Source organism: Cucumis sativus, chromosome 7 (assembly GCF_000004075.3).
Source record: "Cucumis sativus cultivar 9930 chromosome 7, Cucumber_9930_V3, whole genome shotgun sequence".
NCBI lineage: Eukaryota > Viridiplantae > Streptophyta > Magnoliopsida > Cucurbitales > Cucurbitaceae > Cucumis > Cucumis sativus.
Window position 1 is genome coordinate 2,579,973 of NC_026661.2, and position 17,857 is coordinate 2,597,829.

The following is a 17,857-nucleotide window of genomic DNA, read 5'->3' on the forward strand; positions in this document are numbered from 1 at the left end:
CGGGTGACACATGATCTTAATTGTTGATTAAGACAAATTCCAAAAAAATTAATTGAATGTGGAGTTAAAATACCAAAAAATGTAATTTCCTATTTAAAAAGGTTATCAGAATTAATTAATACCTACGTCATTGAAATTTAATCCAATATTTATTAGACCATATCACTACACATCCAGAATGCCACTTCTATTTTCCATCCACACCTGTTTTATTAACCTAAAAGTTTTAAGATAAACCTAATTCTAATGATACGAATACAATCACACACTTTCAAATATAGTAAAATGCATCCTACACTTACGTATTTACAAAAAAAAAAAAATAGTAAAAATTTATATTCTATCTATGATAGATTAGGTAATAGTTGATAACTAAATTTTTATGGATGTTTATCAATACACTAATGGATACTAATAAGAGTTTATTAGTGACTATTTCTACCACTAATAGAATTTAAAATATTATTATATTGTATAAAAAAAAAGTCAAAGGAAATAGTATTATTAGGAGGAACACAATTTTCCAATCGAACCAAAAAGTCAAGAAAAAGAAAAAGAAAAAGAAAAAGAGTTAGGCAAATGCATGGGAAAATAAAATAAGAATCCTTAAAAAAGAAGCATTAATTAAGATCAATTTGGAAGCATTTTATTGCTTAGGTCCAACTAACATAACTAAATTGAGAAACCATCAAAACACAAATCCTAATTAAGGTTGATTGTTAAATTCTTCTAACTCTCAAATTCAGGGTTTGTTAGCTTTTGAAATTACTCAAAAGTTTTGGTTGCAGCAGCTAACCACCACCACCACCAACACCAACCTCCGCCATTGCCACCATGGCCGCCGCCACTAAGAATTTTGTATTTTTCTCAAATTAATCTATTTGTCCATATATTTTTCCTTCATTAAAATTAGTTAGATCAACCTCTGATCTTACTTCCAAAGAAAAGGGTTTGGTTTGTCAAAGTTGTTATCATGATTATGTACTAAATTGTGTGTATTATTGCTCTTAATTGAATGCCCACCTTTAATTTTTATATTTTTTCATGGGTTGGTTGCTTTGCTTTACTTAGGGTTTACCAATCCTATAATTAAGTTTGGTCAATTCATTACATGACAAAAAGTAATAAAATAAATAACCTATTATTTTACCTCATCATTCTAGTCAAATTTTATTTACAGTAATTTTATTATTGGTTGAATTATAAATAGCAATTAGTTTTATAACCTTCTTTAAGTTTTGTTTTCTATTAAGTTTAGAGAAATTATATGACGTGGGAGTCATAAAATAGTGATACATATTGTTGAAGTGACATATTTCAATAATTTGTAACCCTAAATTTCAAAATATGTTTCAATTACTACCCATATGGATTTCTTTTATTTTTCTACACATAGAATCTTTTAATGGAGCTAGAAGAGTAACGAGTAAAAGATGGTTTGAAACAAGTTTAAAGATTGATGGTCAAGATGATAAGTGATTAATTCTAATTAATTCTAAGTTCAAAAAAATGTTTTGTATAATTAATCATTATTGTTTAGGGGTAAAAAATACCTCACAAGTTAATTAAGGAGCTAAAGTGTTTTTTCTTTAATTTCAATTAGGTTAAAAAATAACTTCATATTTTACAATTTCTATGGATTCAACATTCAAACTTTCTTGATCAATATCCTATGATTTAACAACTATGATTGAGCTTGCCTCTTTTAATTAATTTCATTATTTGTACAAACAATTGTTTTAAGACCAATAAAAAATAACAATAATCAACTTTAAAAAATTATTACAACTCTTGAAAGAGATTAACTATAGCTATAACTTCTTGTTCAATGTGTTCTAACTTGATTTGAAATGTAATTAATTTATTAATTGTCTGAATCAATGAATAGTGGGTGGACTAGTAGTAGAAATAACTTTCCAAAATGGTTGCCCAAAAATCCAAAAAGAAAAAAAAAAAGATGCCAAACATATCCAAATTGGTTGTTGACCTTAGTATATTACTTAGGATTCCCACTTGACAAACATACAATGTCAAAGTCTCTCTATTTTAGGGAACAACACATTTTTTTAAACATATTGACACCTTCCCTACCTAAATTCAACTCTTTCACCTTAATAATATTCTTTTAAGTATCAATGTTTCAACCCCATTTGGTGGTTCAACCCACTCCATGCATTCCCATACTATTCCTACCTTCTCTCTTTAAAATTTTCTCCATTTTTACTTTTTGGAAACCAATCCCATTTCTTAAAATAAAGAATTTAACTTCTAATAATTTAAAACTTCCACCAATCAAAATATTAAAAGTTGATAATACAATTTTATAATCATAATATAATTAGAATAATGTTATTGACATATTAATGTTTGTTTAAAAAATCAAAATAAAACAATAAAACACTTAGCGGTAGAAAAGATTAAAAAAGTAAAGTACGTATTGTAAAATCAAATATAACAAATATCAAGATACGACTCGCAAAATTATTAAAGTTTATCTTTTAGAACGTGGGAATTTGTAATTTTGATATAATATACAAAGAGTTATATACTTTATTAGCACTAGTCTTTACTCATTTAATTTGATGTAGTTTGATTTAGTCTACTGCAAACCGACCCCAACTTAATTTAAACCTATGTCAAACTAAAAACACTCCTTCTCCTCATTTAATTTATATATAGTCTATATGTTAATTTAATTATTTATATGGTTTTGCTCGTTTTAGTGTATGTGCTTTTACATGGGTCTATTAATTCATTTTTTTGTACGACTGGTGTGCACTCAATATTTACTTGTTATACCCTAAAAATATGAGAAGAAACTTTATATTTAAAAAATATAAAGATGAAAGTGAAAGAAATAAAAGTATAAGGAAAAGTAATGAAGTAGAATTTAAAGTTGAGTGGAAACCCTAAAAAAAGAATTTAGTGTTTAGACCCCAAATCACATCCTTTCCCATCTCGGATATCTCTTCATTCTTTTTTCATACAACATTCCCAACACACGTACGAAGTAAAACAGTTTAAGCAACCAATAAGAACTCAAGTTCACACGTGCCAACCCTTCACCCGTTCTAGAAATTAGACACGTATCTTTTTCAAACCAAATTGTCAACTCTCAATAGATTCATAGACTCAACTGTCCACTACCAACTCCCCTCCTCAATTCCCACTATTTATACTCTTTCCCCCATTTTCCCCTTTCACCAAAACAACAAAACCTCCTCCATGGCCTGGACCCGACGATCCCCCGTCGGCAACGGCTCCTCCGCCACCGTCTACCTCGCCTCCACTGCCTCCTCCGGCCAACTATTTGCTGTCAAGTCCGCTGAGCTTCTCAAATCAGACTTCTTGAAAATAGAGCGAAGGGTTCTTTCTTCCCTATCCAACCCTTCAATTGTGGGCTACAAGGGATTCGATGTAACTAGAGAAAATGGGAAGCTAATGTACAATCTCTTCATGGAGTACGCTGCCGGTGGTACTCTCGCTGATGAGATATTCCGGCGTGGTGGCCGGATTAAGGAGGCAACGGCGGCGTTTTACACTCGTGAAATTGTTAGAGGATTGGAGTACTTGCACAAACAGGGGTTGGTGCATTGTGATATCAAAGCTAAGAACATTTTAATCGCTGGAGATGGTTTGAAGATTGCTGATTTCGGATGCTCCAGATGGGTTTGTGAGTCCGAGGCAGTAATAGGCGGAACGCCGATGTTCATGGCACCGGAGGTGGCGCGTGGGGAAAAACAGGGGATTTCCTCTGACATATGGGCACTTGGGTGTACATTAATCGAAATGGTCACCGGCGCTCCACCATGGAAAATTACCGACGACCCAGTTTCGGTGTTGTACCGGATCGGATATTCTGGCGAGTCTCCGGAGATTCCGAGCTTTCTGTCGGAGAAAGGAAAGGATTTTTTAAGGAAATGCTTGAGAAGGGAAGCAACAGAAAGATGGAGTGCGAGTCAACTTCTTGAGCATCCATTTTTGGGGGAATTGAGTTCTGGGTTGGAGGAAATCAAGGAATTACATTTATATTCTGAATCTCCGACGAGTATTTTAGATCAAAGCCTCTGGAATTCCTTAGAAGAAGAATCAGAAACTTTGTTGAGAACAGAGCAATGGGACGATGACAGAATCGAACGGCTGGCTACGTTTTCAGGAGAAATTAAGTGGGAATTGGGAGACGAGAATTGGATCACAATCAGAAGCTATGTAGATGGTGAAGACGAAGACGAATTAAATTTTAGTAGAAATGATTTAGACTTAGTGGAAGAGGGAAGAATAGTTAGTGAGGAAATCCAGTATTTGGAATTGTTAGATAAAACAGTTAGCTTTAGAGTAAGGTAGTGAAATTAGTACCAACAATATACATATCTAACTTGTTAGTTCATCTAATCTTAAAAGTTTTGATATTTTTCAACTAAATCTCAATGTTTCATTAGTTAAGTTTGGTATAATTAAAGCCCTACCCAAATGAAGATATGACATAATAATTGAAGCTAAATATTAAATAACATAAAAAGAAAGGAACTTGGGTGTTAGGGGCTTCTCATAACTCGTAATAAAGGGAAATCAATTTGGTTTGGGTTGGTATTTATTAGAAGGTGGAGTGATGGGAAAGCAACCAAGGTTGAAATTAGAGAAAGAAAAGAAAAGAAACACCAATAGGGAAATCTTGGTGTGGTGATTTGCAAAGAAGAAGAAGAAGAAGTGGGGTTGAAGTTTTTGGTTGAGAGGGTGATAAAAGAGGATGAAAGATGGAGAAGATGAGGGAGTTGAAGAAGACGAAGGCAAAAGACAGAAAGAAAGAGAAATCTGATTGAAAAAAGAGATACCCCAGTTTGTGTTTGTGTAATATTGGGAAGGCTTTGTCAGTGCTTTTCAACAAAAAAAGAAAGAAGATGAAGATGGTGTGTAGGTCTTTAAGGGTTCTCTATGATTGGGCCTATCAACTTGTTGTGGGCTTTTACAATGTAGTTTTTTTTAGGGGTGGTGATCTGACCTAAATAAGGATTCAAATATTGATGTGTCCTATTTCAATTTTAGATATATCAATCAAATATGGATTTTGATGGTTATTTTTAGGCCAAAGATGAATAGGTTTAATGTCAAAACAATTACAAGAGAATGTCATTACAAATAAGCAGAGTAAACAATATACAATTAGGAACCTAGAGGATTGAAATTCCTCGACATTCTCAAGTTTTTACATGCAATGCAATGCAACACAATGTGTATGAATATTTTAGATTAGGATGAACTTGATAGAAAGTAACAACTTCCAACTCATTCCCTGGCCTAAAGAGACCTCAAAGAATACCCACAATTAACAAATTTATTACTTCCAAGCTATCAAATTGATATAAAATATTCAAAATTTAGAGTGAAGAAATACTCTCAAGACTAAAGTATATTGTGATTGATTCAAGAATCTTCACCTCATTCCAATGAAAGACAAACTTAAAAACTAGGTAGATAGACACACGACCTAATAGTTTTGAAGCACACAACCCCAAACCCCAAGAATTAAAAATCAAACTTAAGCATCACCTATGTGCACAATTTTCAAAAAGAAGTTGTAGAAGGATGTGGTTCGATCATCCTGATAATGACAAGAAGGGTCACCCGCTTGCCTTTACTAGGCAACCCCACACCAACACGATGAAACTAAGAATATCATTGACAATTGAATTATTATGAATTCAAACATTAGCTTGCTACCTCTAAAAGACTAGTTTATTTCTAGCTTCTCAAATGCAACAAGTTGATCATAACTTTATTCAAATTCATTGAGTTACACGATAAAAAAATCAATGTCAACAATCTTGGTTACTCCATATTGAGAACTATCATTTCAAAGTATATCAACTTTAGTTGAATTTAATCGTAGGTTAGATTAGATTAGAATGGACTATTTTTTTCTTTTTTTTGCAAGTTTAGATTTGTTAGAAAAATGCCATAAATAGCTATTCAACAACAAATCCTAGCCCTAAGGAAATTTAGTCTTCCACATATATTGATGGACATTTCTATTAATAAAAAGCAAAAATATATAGATATATATATTTCAATTAGTAATTAAGTTGTTTTTAATTCCATTAATGATTTATGAGTATTCATAAAACGGTTTGGAAAATATTAATTAATTTTTAATATCAATGCCAAATCATCTCACTTATGGATATTATTGACTTATATTTTAATTATGGAGTCCAACTCAAGTGATTCTAGACAATTCAAACCAAAATCTACAATGGAATAATCAAATATGCATTCTTTTTTTTTTAAAAAAAAAATTCATTACATTTTTTCTATACAACAAATATAAGCATGATGATTTAAACTTTCGACTTTTATAAACTCATGTCAACATAAATTTCATTAATTTCACACCTTCGACTGAAATTTAAAAAGTTATAACAAATTAAGAATGCTTGTAACATACTATTTGGGTTCATTGCCTCTCCACTTAAATATATTTTCATAATTTAAAGTACAAACACACATGCATATTTAGACACAACATATTAATAGCAAATAAACAATAGTAACAAATTTGGCTAAAAAAGTGGCATATGAAACAAAATACTTCAAACCCACAATTTAAACATCGTCCCAACTATTGCACTACCTCTCTACCAAACAAAAAATTTATCAAGCTATTTAAACTAAACTTCTAACTAATCTAATTTGAGATTATTCTAAATAAATAATATGACAAATTAAAAGTTACTCATAAAGAAAAAACACCCAATAACAATTTGAATGAAAAGTGAGATAAGGGAAAAAGAAGATGACAATTGAAGAAAACCTAATTGTGGTTGATCTTAGATTTGTATAACCTAATTTAGTGTCCTAATGGAGTGGAATTGACATCATCCATGTAGCAAGAAAAGAGAATAAATAAAATGAGTGAAATAGATTGAAAGCATTCATTGTATATATAAAAAAAAATTATCCTTTTAAAAAGGTGTCTGGTTATTAAAGAATCTAAAATGAAAAGTTGATTATTAAAGAATCTAAAATGAAAAGCTATTCTTTACACGTTTTTTAAAAACTAAAAGAATTTAAAAGGTGAACTTATCTAGATCATAAAAAATCTAAAATACCAAATACATAAAAGTTTCTTTAAATGATTTTTTAAATTACACTAGTATAACTTAATCTAACTATTGGTTATCCCATTGTATGACAACGTGCACTTTTATTTACATTAACAATGATGTTATGAAGTTTTGCAAAGAATACTTACAAATGTATCAATTATTTCATCACGTCCAAATTCATTCCAAAGTTTAAATTATAAAACTTAGTTCATAAATCTTGAAATTTAGAATTTTATTGGACATAAAATTCAACTTTTATATTTAACAAATTAATGAATATTTAAAAAATTTAAATTATTTGTAAACGTGTTAAACACAAACTTACACTAATTTCAAAGTTTAGACTAGAATCTCATAGTTTAGAGTTTAAACTTATCGTTTTATTAAAAGTAAAATTATAAGATAATAATATCAATTATCATCGATTAAAGCATGTCTTGAAAATTTATTATATATAGTAAAGAAATAAAACTATTTGCAAAATATAGTTGTGATAAATGTTTAGTATATTTTGTGCTATTTTTTAAAATTACTCAATTTTTTTCATTTGAGTAGCAAGTAAAAAGAAAAGAAAAACATGGTCGACCAATTAAAGTTAAGTATTACTTTGTATTTTATCAATATACACTAAATGAAGTGATTATACAACATCAATTGTATGATACATTTATTTTCGATCAAGAGATTAGAAGTTTGAATTCTTCATGGCTCGGTACTACTACTGTCGGAAGTGATCTCGGTGGGTATCTCGGGAATGAACAAATGGCTCCTCAAAACCGTAACAATCATCAAAAACAGAGAGACCAAGACAGAGAGAAGAGCCAAAAGCAGAGCAAAAACATGAGCAGCTTCAGCTCCAACTTCTTTAGCATATTCATTACAAGCCAAAGCAAGAACCGATAGAGGAAAAGAATAAGCCCACCATGCGACACTGAACTTCCTCATAGATTTTCTAAAAAGCCCTGGCCTTGAAACAAGTGACACAAATAGAAAAATGGAGAGAAAAAACAACATTTTTGAAAATGTATCAAATCCTCCATTAATGGAGCTCCAAGCTAAGCTTGCCATACTTGGAGCTGCAAAGAACAAGAAGAACACTGGCCTCAAAATGGCTGGAAGAGTATTACTTCCTGATAATCTTTGATAAAGTGTCACAAAAAGCACCAAATAATGCGCCATCCCAAGAGAAAATAAACAGAGTGCACTTTCTCTCCACCCGATCACCGCCGCCGCTCGAGCTCCAGCCAAGTTTCCGATCACAGAAAGTTGGCTACTGGGATTAGCTACAGTTGATAAAAATCTCTTCCCTTTTGTGAACCATTGGCCATAGATTTTGACATCCAATACAACAATTGGAATGATGAATACCCACATGAGAATTTGATTGGGAAGTAGAGATTTAAATGGTGAAGATTGAAGTAAAAGAAGCCAAGAAAGCCATGGTGCAAACAGATAATTTACACCCACTCTATGTAAAAACTCTGATTTAACCAATTTGAAATGGAAGAAACATCTTAAAATGTATATCAAAGAAAGGGAAGCTAAAATGAAGAGAGTTAATGACCATAACAACAAGAAAGCTGTATTGGGTAACAAACGAAGGATTCTCCTTAAAGAATTTTCATTTTGAATTGGTTGTTTGAGGATTTTCCATAACAAAGCTTGCCCACAAAGGGACATGCTGATTCTGAAATAACCAGCATGAACTTTGGCTAAGAGTTGAAGGAAAAAGGATGGTTTCTTAACTTCATCTTGATGATCCATTTTCATAGATCATCAAATATTTTGATGAATATTTGAAGGCTTGTGAAATGGGGTTTTATAGAAATTTGAGGGAAAAAGTAGGAATGTTGGGGAGTGACATAAAAGGTGTTGCATGCGGTGTACTTTTAGTTCAAGGAGTAGCCATTTTGGACTTTTTGAGCAAAACTTGACTCGTTTTGAATCCTTTACAGCTAGACTCAACAACCAATATAATGAAGGATGGTTCATAGCTTACGGGAAGCTTTGTTTTTTTTTTGTTTTTTTTGTTTTTTTTTTTGCCTTTTCTTTTTTGAGTGTTGAGATATATTGAGATTCATTCTCTCCAACATTGTGCAATTTAAAAATGTTGCGTTAGCTTAAGTGTTAGTGGCTAAATTAGTTCATATGATCACAATGGTTCTTTGTGTTTAAATAATGGTATGACGCTCTCACTTTTAATTTTGCTTTTACTACAAGATTGGGTATCATATGTAATTATTCACCATTTCCTTATTCAATTGGTTGCCTTACAATTATAATATGTTAGTTGATTCTTCTTGATATCATAAACGCATGGAGTTGTGATTTTGGTAGTATACATTTTGACATATCATTTACGTTAAGTCATTTATTTGAGATTTCTTACAAGTTGTTCAAACGTAAGAGTACTCCGTCAAATGAGCTACTCAAATATTGGCAAAAGAATGTTAGTTTACAACGTATTAAAACTTATTAGGGTATTTATAAATACTTATAATTTATAGAATCTAAAATTTTGTTATATTTTCTTTTTACATATTTCCAATAATTTTTATTTACAATAATTTTCTTTTATCTTTATTCTATAGATATTTATAAAAGATATTAAAATATCAATTAATTCCTAACGTCAATATGGAATCTTAACATTGGTATGTATAGAAAATTGTTAATGATATATGCATCTTTTTACCATTCTTTTCTTTCACAGTTATTTCTAGCTAGATTCACTTTTTTTCACATCTCGAATAAAAAACAAAGAAGACATTCACATATAAGGGTTTATAAAATTCTTTTGCAATTATAAATACTTATTTAAACATGATCTAGAAAGTTAAAACATTTCTCCTCTTCCAAAGCAAAACAATAAAGTTAGTACATAACAAAAAGAGTGGAAAAAGGAGAAATCTCTGGGAATAAATTGCCAAAATATTTACCTTTTGCTTTTCTCCCATATTAAAAGTTGAACAAGTGGTTGTTCTAACCAGAAAAAAAAAAAGTCTTACACAAGCTAAGTGGTTGACGTATATATATAAATATTTTTGTGGGATTATAACAAGTGTTTAGAGTAGTCTAACTCTTTTTCTACCATGAGTGCCCAACCACCGTTAGCAGGACGTGTTAAAAAAATTCGATGATTCGAACAAAATCCAAACTCTTATGGATTGGATTAGTTTATGGGTTCATTAAAATAGCTCAAATACCCTAATCTTATTATTAACTCAATTATACCTATAATATTTATTTTAGTTTTATAATTTCATTAATGTTTTTTAAAAATTTATTCTCAAATAAAATTTCCATTATATAAATTGAAATTGAGTTGTCAACCTTCATCCTAATCCTTCCATGTATAAAAAGTTTTTAAAACCAAGTTTTTATGCCTTATCTTTTTTCTTTTCTCAAACTAAAATTTAAATAAATGACTCGAATAACAAAGATCAACTCAATCCAAAATTGATAAAATTTACAGTTGGAACAATGGGTTTGAGTCTCATAAGTAGTAATAATTAGTGGTTGAACCCAAGCCACAAACACACCACTAATGGTAAGATTGGGAAGATTTGGGTAATTTCCATGCTAATTGTGAAAAGAGGTAATTTTTTAATTAATTATATAGAATCTAAAATTTGCATTTACAATTATCTCTCATTCAAATTAATATGATTTTACAAAGGTTATTCAAACTTAAGGCCTCTCGCTCTAAATACTATATTAAAACAGGAATTGATCTAAACATTTAAATGAATGGATTTATAACAAACTAAACATTATATCAACAAGTTAAGTCTAACACAGCTACATTATCTTTTGGTGTTACATGTGAAGCATAACTTCTCCACCCCACAAGTTCTATAGTAATTCTCTTTTTAGATAATCTTGTATTAAATTCATTTTTTGCTTGATCCACTTGACAATTTTACACTCTCTTTTTCAACAAAATAGAAAGAACAAGAAAAATGTAATACACACATTGTCTGAATATCATAGTGAAATTCCTACGCACTATTCCATTTCCATAGCACACAACACACATATACCTTTTGACTTTTTGCGAAATATTGGTTCTAGTCAATTTTTGGTTTCATTAAATTGGAAATTTTGTTCGTTTCATTCTTCCTCGTGCTGTTTGAATGGAAATAAAAGAAACTTAGATCTTGGTTGACAACGAAGTTTAAAAAGAAGAGAGAGAGAGAGAGAGAGAGAGAGAAGAAAAGAAAAGAAAAGAAAAGAAAAGAAAAGTGGCCGCGGCCGCCATAGCCAAAAAAGAAAAAAGGGTTTAGAAAATTTGAAAAGGAAATGTCTGTTTTCATTTCGGTAGAAGATGATCCATTTGGCTCCCTTTATACAACTGGCCTGGCCGTACTCCCCCTTCTTTTTGTGTATATTATTATTCCATAGCAGAATAATTGGGTTATTGCTGTATCAAACAAAACACATGCAAAGAAGTTGGGAGAAAGAATGATAATAAAAAAAGACAAAGAAGCAAGGTTCCTCGAACCCTCCTTTTTGAAAACAAATTGCTTGGAACTTCCATTGTACTACAAAACTAGATATCAATTGTCAAAATTTGAATAGGAAAAGCATTTGATCCAACTATATTTGTTTATTCTAGGGTTAATTCAGCCATATATTTCTTTTATTATATATTCTATATATATATATATTTATGTGCATTTAACTTATTAATTAACATGCATTATTTAAGTGGGCGTGTTTATTTTTTATTTATTTTTTTGTTAGTATTGTATCTTAGAAAAATATTTATAAAAATATATAAACTATCTTTTGTAAACCAAAATATAACTTTTTTTTTTTTTTTCGTTTTTTGAAATTGACTTAACATATGTTTGCAAAAATTGTGAAAAAATAATACCAAAATTTGGGGGAGTAAATATAGGACAACTTGCATCAATCACATTTAAGCACAAAATAATTGCATATATAAATATAAATATATATATGGCATAAAAATTGGGAAAAGACTAAAAACACTTACGCTCAACTACCATTTCAAAAGTTTGGTTTTGGTTTCTAAAAATTAAATGCTAAATAATTGTTGTCATCATTTATAGTTCGTTCATGGATAGCTTTCCATTTGAGAATTATGCTATTGATTGCTATTATTAGTAAGAGTTTGATGGACAATTTCTGACTTTTAAAAAAAAAATCTAATTGTCTAGTCAATATATATTACTTTTGCATATATAAAAAAAAAAACATAAAATCAAACAAAAACTATTATGAAATAGTCCTATACAATATTTATAAACATAAATGAAAAAAATCCAATAACATCAAAAAATAAAAGGTTATCTAGGGAAGTAACTTCCTAATGTGAAAGGATGACGAAATAAATAGGATTAAATTATTATTATCTAGAAAGAAAATGTTCCCATCATGTATAGCATTTACTTCTGAATGTCCATATTTTTGTCTTCTTAAAATATTTACTCAAAAGCTCTCTCTAATCTCCATAAATGGAATGATGTTTAATTCAACATATACAAGTTGGAAAGCCATATAGCAACTTAACCATGGAGGATTTGTAGAGTATATCCTACTCTCATGGACCAGATAGAGATAGATTATTTACAAGTTAATTACTTGTATACGACTCTTCAAGAACTATATATATATATATAATGCCCACTTTGACATTAGAATTAAAAGAGATAAATGTAGTCAATTGATGTGTATGTGTGTGTGGGTGCAGTGATAAATTTATAGGAGAGGAGAATTAATTGACAATCCAAATTGAAGAAAGTTCATGAAATAAGCAGCTGATTTTGTTGAAAATTGAGATTTAATTGAATCCTCCTCTTAGACGTCTCTTTGTTAGCTTTTAGGGAATGTAATTGAGAGAAATTCATGACAGCATATATCCACACAAAAGAGTTCTTTTTGAGACACAATAGAATCCCCAAAAAGCGAACATTGTATGCTTTTGGTTTTGAGAGGGTTATGGTGTAAATTATAAAGCTTTGTCTTTAGGGTTTGTGATGCTGATAGTTTATGCCTCTTACTTGTGTCCCATCAATGGGGAAATGTACACTTTTTTTGTCTCGCGGAAATTCATTTATACACCATATATTTCTTAATGTAAAGCAAGCAGTTTAGGAGCTATGAGCAACATGACAACAAAAAGGCTAGCTAGTATCGATTCCGAAAATTATATTGGGTGGTAAACTAATTTAGATATTTGGTAAAGATATTTTTAAGGTTTGTGATTTTGCAAATATAGTAAAAAATAATAAAATCCAAGATTTTATAGGTATAGGTTGGCTTTGTTTTTGTCATTTTTGTAACTAATATTTATGTGTGTTATAGACTTAATTATTATAACTTGTTTTGTCATTTTTTTGTAAGTGTCTCTATCGATTTCATTCATACAAAAAAAAGAAAAATAGAGTGAGCAAATAGTTGAAATAGAAAAAAGAATTAAAAGAGCAACTTGACGAACGAAAGGTGCAAAAATTCAACAAAAGAGAGAAGGCAAACTAAGAAATGCAACGACCTGGGTGGAACTTATGAAAACGAAGGTAAAGGTAGACGATTTTAAAGATTTAATCATACAATTTAAGGCATCACAACCAGAATTTCAAAATTGGTATAACTAATCCTTTTTTCTCTTTATATTTTCTAATATATTAGGAGGTGTGCATATAGTACAACATTGTTTAAGATTAGATGTTGTTCTTTTGTTGTGAGGGTACGAAAAGAAAAATTTATATCAATGAACCATCTAATGATATTGATACAAATTAAAATCGATTTATATATATATCACAAAGTTAAAGGTGGAGGGGGTTTGAGCTTGGGCTTACACTAAATCCACTAGTGTCTATGACGTCGTTGTATATATTTGTCTTTAAATGGGGCAAAATAATGTCAATTGAGATGTTATTTGTGTTAAGGATGAGGTGATCTTGTTTGGTAGTTTTCTTTTTTATAAATTTACACTAAGAAAAGAAACTATTTGCCCACGCATGAAAAGAAGGACTCGAAAAAAAGTTGTTAGGAGATAACAACTTGGGACAATAGAATCAATCTCCCAACAGTGTATGAAGCATGTTGGGAGATTAGTCCATCGACCTACATTGTATGCTTAGCCATCGGCATAGACATCAAAATAATTTCAATTTTTTAAGCATGGTTGATGAGTTCGAATGACTCATTAGGGGATATATACCACAGCAGCCGACGCCCCCACTTTAATGGATCCACAGTTCTCCTGTAAAAAAAGAATAAACTCTCGTCCTCTTCTTTATAGTTCCATCGCATCCCCCTTTCATTTTCGCTTCACAAACTTTTTCCACACCCTGAGTTCATCTCTCCTATTTCAGTCGTCCATTTCTTCTCCTCTCTATTATTTTCCCTGATTGATTTTCTCCCTCTCCATTTGTCTATCACCTTCTTCCCCTCTTCTTCTGTTTATTCCGCATCTTGACTCCATTCCATCTATTTCCCCTCTCCATATGTTGGACCTTCTTCCCCCTCTCCTTTCGCTGCCTCCCTTCTCCCCTATTTCCATAGCTCGAAATTAAAGCAGCCCCCCTCTCCTTCGACAAAGGTTGTAAGTTATGTTTGTTTTTTAATCTCTAATCGATTCATGTATTGTTCTTTTTAGTAGTTTTGTAGATGTATTTGTACGTGCTTTTGTTTTGTTTTTATTTTCAATTTCTTTGTAATTTTATGTTTGAGTTCTGAAATATTGTTATCTTTCAATTATGTTAGGGTAACCTTTGGATGTGTTGAATGAGGTTAAGAATGGTTGATTTAGGTTATATTTTGGTTGGGTGGAGGGTTGCTTTTTTTATAAAGTATACGATATGATACGTCGGTAGGTGCACCCGGACATCTACACTAGATAGACACCCCTTAGCACGCTCATCATCCCCAAACATGTTAGCTAAGTTTCTAACATTAAGCCACTTAAGAATTTAAGTATTATGATAAGTTTATACATTAATTAACACTTGTGTAGAATAATTTATCTAATATTTAAAACATTTTTCTTTTGCAAGGGTTATATAACCAACTTGTTCTGGATTTCAGGTGAAAACTTGTGCCTAAACCTTTCTTCTCTTGAATTTCGAAAACATTCCAATATAAAGTTAGTCCAATAATTTAAAAGAGATTAATAAGAGGGTAGGTTCATTCATTTAGATTAAAAGGATTTGAGTCATATTTGTAATTACTATGAGTTCGACCAGAATATTCTCTATAATTATGTCGTATTTTTTTTATATATTTCTATTTTAAATATCTCCTACCATTAATATAGAATTTTATATATAGTAATTACTACTTTTTATTTGGACCCAGCCCAAATATGGTTAACTTGATCAAAATCAAGTTTATATTTCAACAGACTTAAATAAACCAAAAACAATAAATAATGGGAACCAATGGAAACTGAATAAGACATACTAAATGGAAAATGATTCCACGATGGATCTTACTCCTTTTTTACCAATGCACTCGGCTATCTGACCATTGAAAATATCCCGAACCATAGCACCCACATTGGATAAAGGTCCGATTACAGAGCACCAACCAAAAACCAGATATAAAAAATCCAATGTGATCATAATATGTTCAATTGGGCTGGGGAAAGAACCAAAGGTGTTGGACTGCGAGTCGTAGCTAGATCCTTCATTATCGATGATTGAGTGGAACAGCGAAGACTCAATTAACTTGGTGCCTTGAGATAAGGATAATGAAATGAACAACTAAAGTAACAAATAACAAAAGTAACAATTAAAACACCATTGGCAGCCCATTTCGATACACATCATCCTACATCGAATGTCGGACCATGATAGTTAGAGATCATATATTACCTTGAGAAATAATTCATGATTACATAGTTATGAATTAAAGTACAAACATCATAATAAATATTCAACATGCGGTACATAGCTATACTGATATATTGATACACGAATCAGAAGAACAATCACTTACAATCGCCACAAGAATAATAAGAGAAACACTCCCCTTAATCCGAAGTCCCCATGCAGTAATTCTGTCAGGCTCCCATTTGATCATATATGATCTATTGACTAAAAAACTCTTAAAACATAGTCGTAGAAATTTTTTGTCTTCGGAGATAAACTCACAGCAATCTCTTGTTCACCAACGTCAAAACCACGCTTTTTGTTTCTTCAAATTACACTCTCAATATTCTGCACACCACCAAAACCCAACTTGCCCAAGCGTAGCAGCCCATCAACAACCCGAAAAATAGGACCAAATCCAAACAACCAGCCGAAAATAATAGAGAACCGAAACAGCCCACCTCAACAAAAAAGAATAAAGAAAGGAAATGGACCAACATTCTTAACAGTCACACTGCATCAACTGATGCGAAATTACATTAACATTCAAGTGGGAAACAACGACTATGAGATCAAAAACGCAAAATTGACAATAGATTAAATTAAACACCAGCATAATCTCAGATGAACTCAATCGTCACAACTTCCTCTCCTCAATTTGGAAGGCAAGCAGTCGTATTTGCTCAGAAGACTTGGAGATATAGGAAATGCTAATGAGAATTTGCTTACGCATATTGCAGTCGTTTCCCTGTTAGTTATATAAAGTATGTTAATTTAATTCCATTACTCTTTCATAAAAAATATATATGTATGGGCTATAAGAATGTAAACTAGTGTATTTTGTTTGCCACTTTTGCAAGTGCCACAATATAATAGTTATGTAATTATTGATTATCAACAATATTTCCCTATCCCTATTTAATCAACTATGTAGAATATGACTTGTAATTCAGGATAATGTTATTATATGTTTCGATAGTTCAGAGTTGAAATTAGTAAACTGTTCAAATAGAGAATTTGTCCAAGTCTCCTTATAGAACGGTGATTTGCAAAGGAAATAGAATCATGTGGTGATGGTTTACTTGTTACTTCATCTTATTTTTCAATAATATACTTTTCAATTATACCTAAAGCCGTAAGTAAACAATTAATAAAATTAGTAAGTATATAAAACACCTCAATTTTATGGACCTACTAAACTAGAAATTAGAAACTTACCATCATCTTAAAAAAAACATAAAAATTCAATTTTATATCTATTAGATGGAGATAGGTCATGACTCATGACCTAACATATGTATCTAATTAAATTTTGCCAAAACAAACTTGTGAAAATAGCATTTAAGAAGTAGTTCGAATATTGTCACTAGTCAAAACATACAGTAATTATGTCAACCTAACGACACTTAAACAACTTGATTTATGTTGTTACTATATAGATTGGAGCATTGTATATATTTGTCATTTTTCTAATTATTCTCAACCATTTTATTATTGCTCAGTTATATGTTATTTTGGTGAGAATTGTTTTCCTCACGTGTGACATAATTACTTTTATGCAAAATTTATGTATCTTTTGTTTTTTTTGAATTGTCTAAAATTCTAAAAAAACATATATAAACAGAAAAAAAAAATCAATTAATAGATATATATTATATGTTTTTCAAGTATACTTTTAATAGTTTAAATTACGATAATGTAACTTAGTACTGCCATTCGTTTAAATACGTCCAATTGTGACGTTTAGGTGAAATTTAGGGACATTACTTTTTTTTTAGATTTAGTAAAAATATTAATTAACTTTTTTCACCCTTGGAACCTAATATCATCCAGCTGTTTACTAATCACTACAATATATCTTAGGCATGTAAAAAACACATAATAGTATTATTTGAAGTAACAAATGGA

The 17,857-nt window shown here is 30.6% G+C and overlaps 2 protein-coding genes across 2 annotated transcripts; one reads left to right on the forward strand and one right to left on the reverse strand.

Moving 5' to 3' along the window:
* The first annotated feature begins 3,138 nt into the window (after window positions 1-3,138).
* On the forward strand, window positions 3,139-4,438 carry LOC101205351 (mitogen-activated protein kinase kinase kinase 18). Its single transcript, XM_004144546.3, has one exon. It carries the CDS (start codon window positions 3,226-3,228, stop codon window positions 4,342-4,344), a length of 1,119 nt encoding a protein of 372 aa, XP_004144594.1. The 5' UTR covers window positions 3,139-3,225; the 3' UTR covers window positions 4,345-4,438.
* A 3,245-nt stretch (window positions 4,439-7,683) lies between these two features.
* LOC101205108 (S-type anion channel SLAH1) lies at window positions 7,684-8,902 on the reverse strand. Its single transcript, XM_004144545.3, has one exon. It carries the CDS (start codon window positions 8,871-8,873, stop codon window positions 7,806-7,808), a length of 1,068 nt encoding a protein of 355 aa, XP_004144593.2. The 5' UTR covers window positions 8,874-8,902; the 3' UTR covers window positions 7,684-7,805.
* Window positions 8,903-17,857: the final 8,955 nt, after the last annotated feature.

Excerpts from the sequence above, each read along its gene's own strand:
- LOC101205351 (XM_004144546.3), top strand. The coding sequence starts at position 3,226 with ATGGCCTGGACCCGACGATCCCCCGTCGGCAACGGCTCCTCCGCCACC.
- LOC101205108 (XM_004144545.3), bottom strand. The coding sequence starts at position 8,873 with ATGAAAATGGATCATCAAGATGAAGTTAAGAAACCATCCTTTTTCCTT.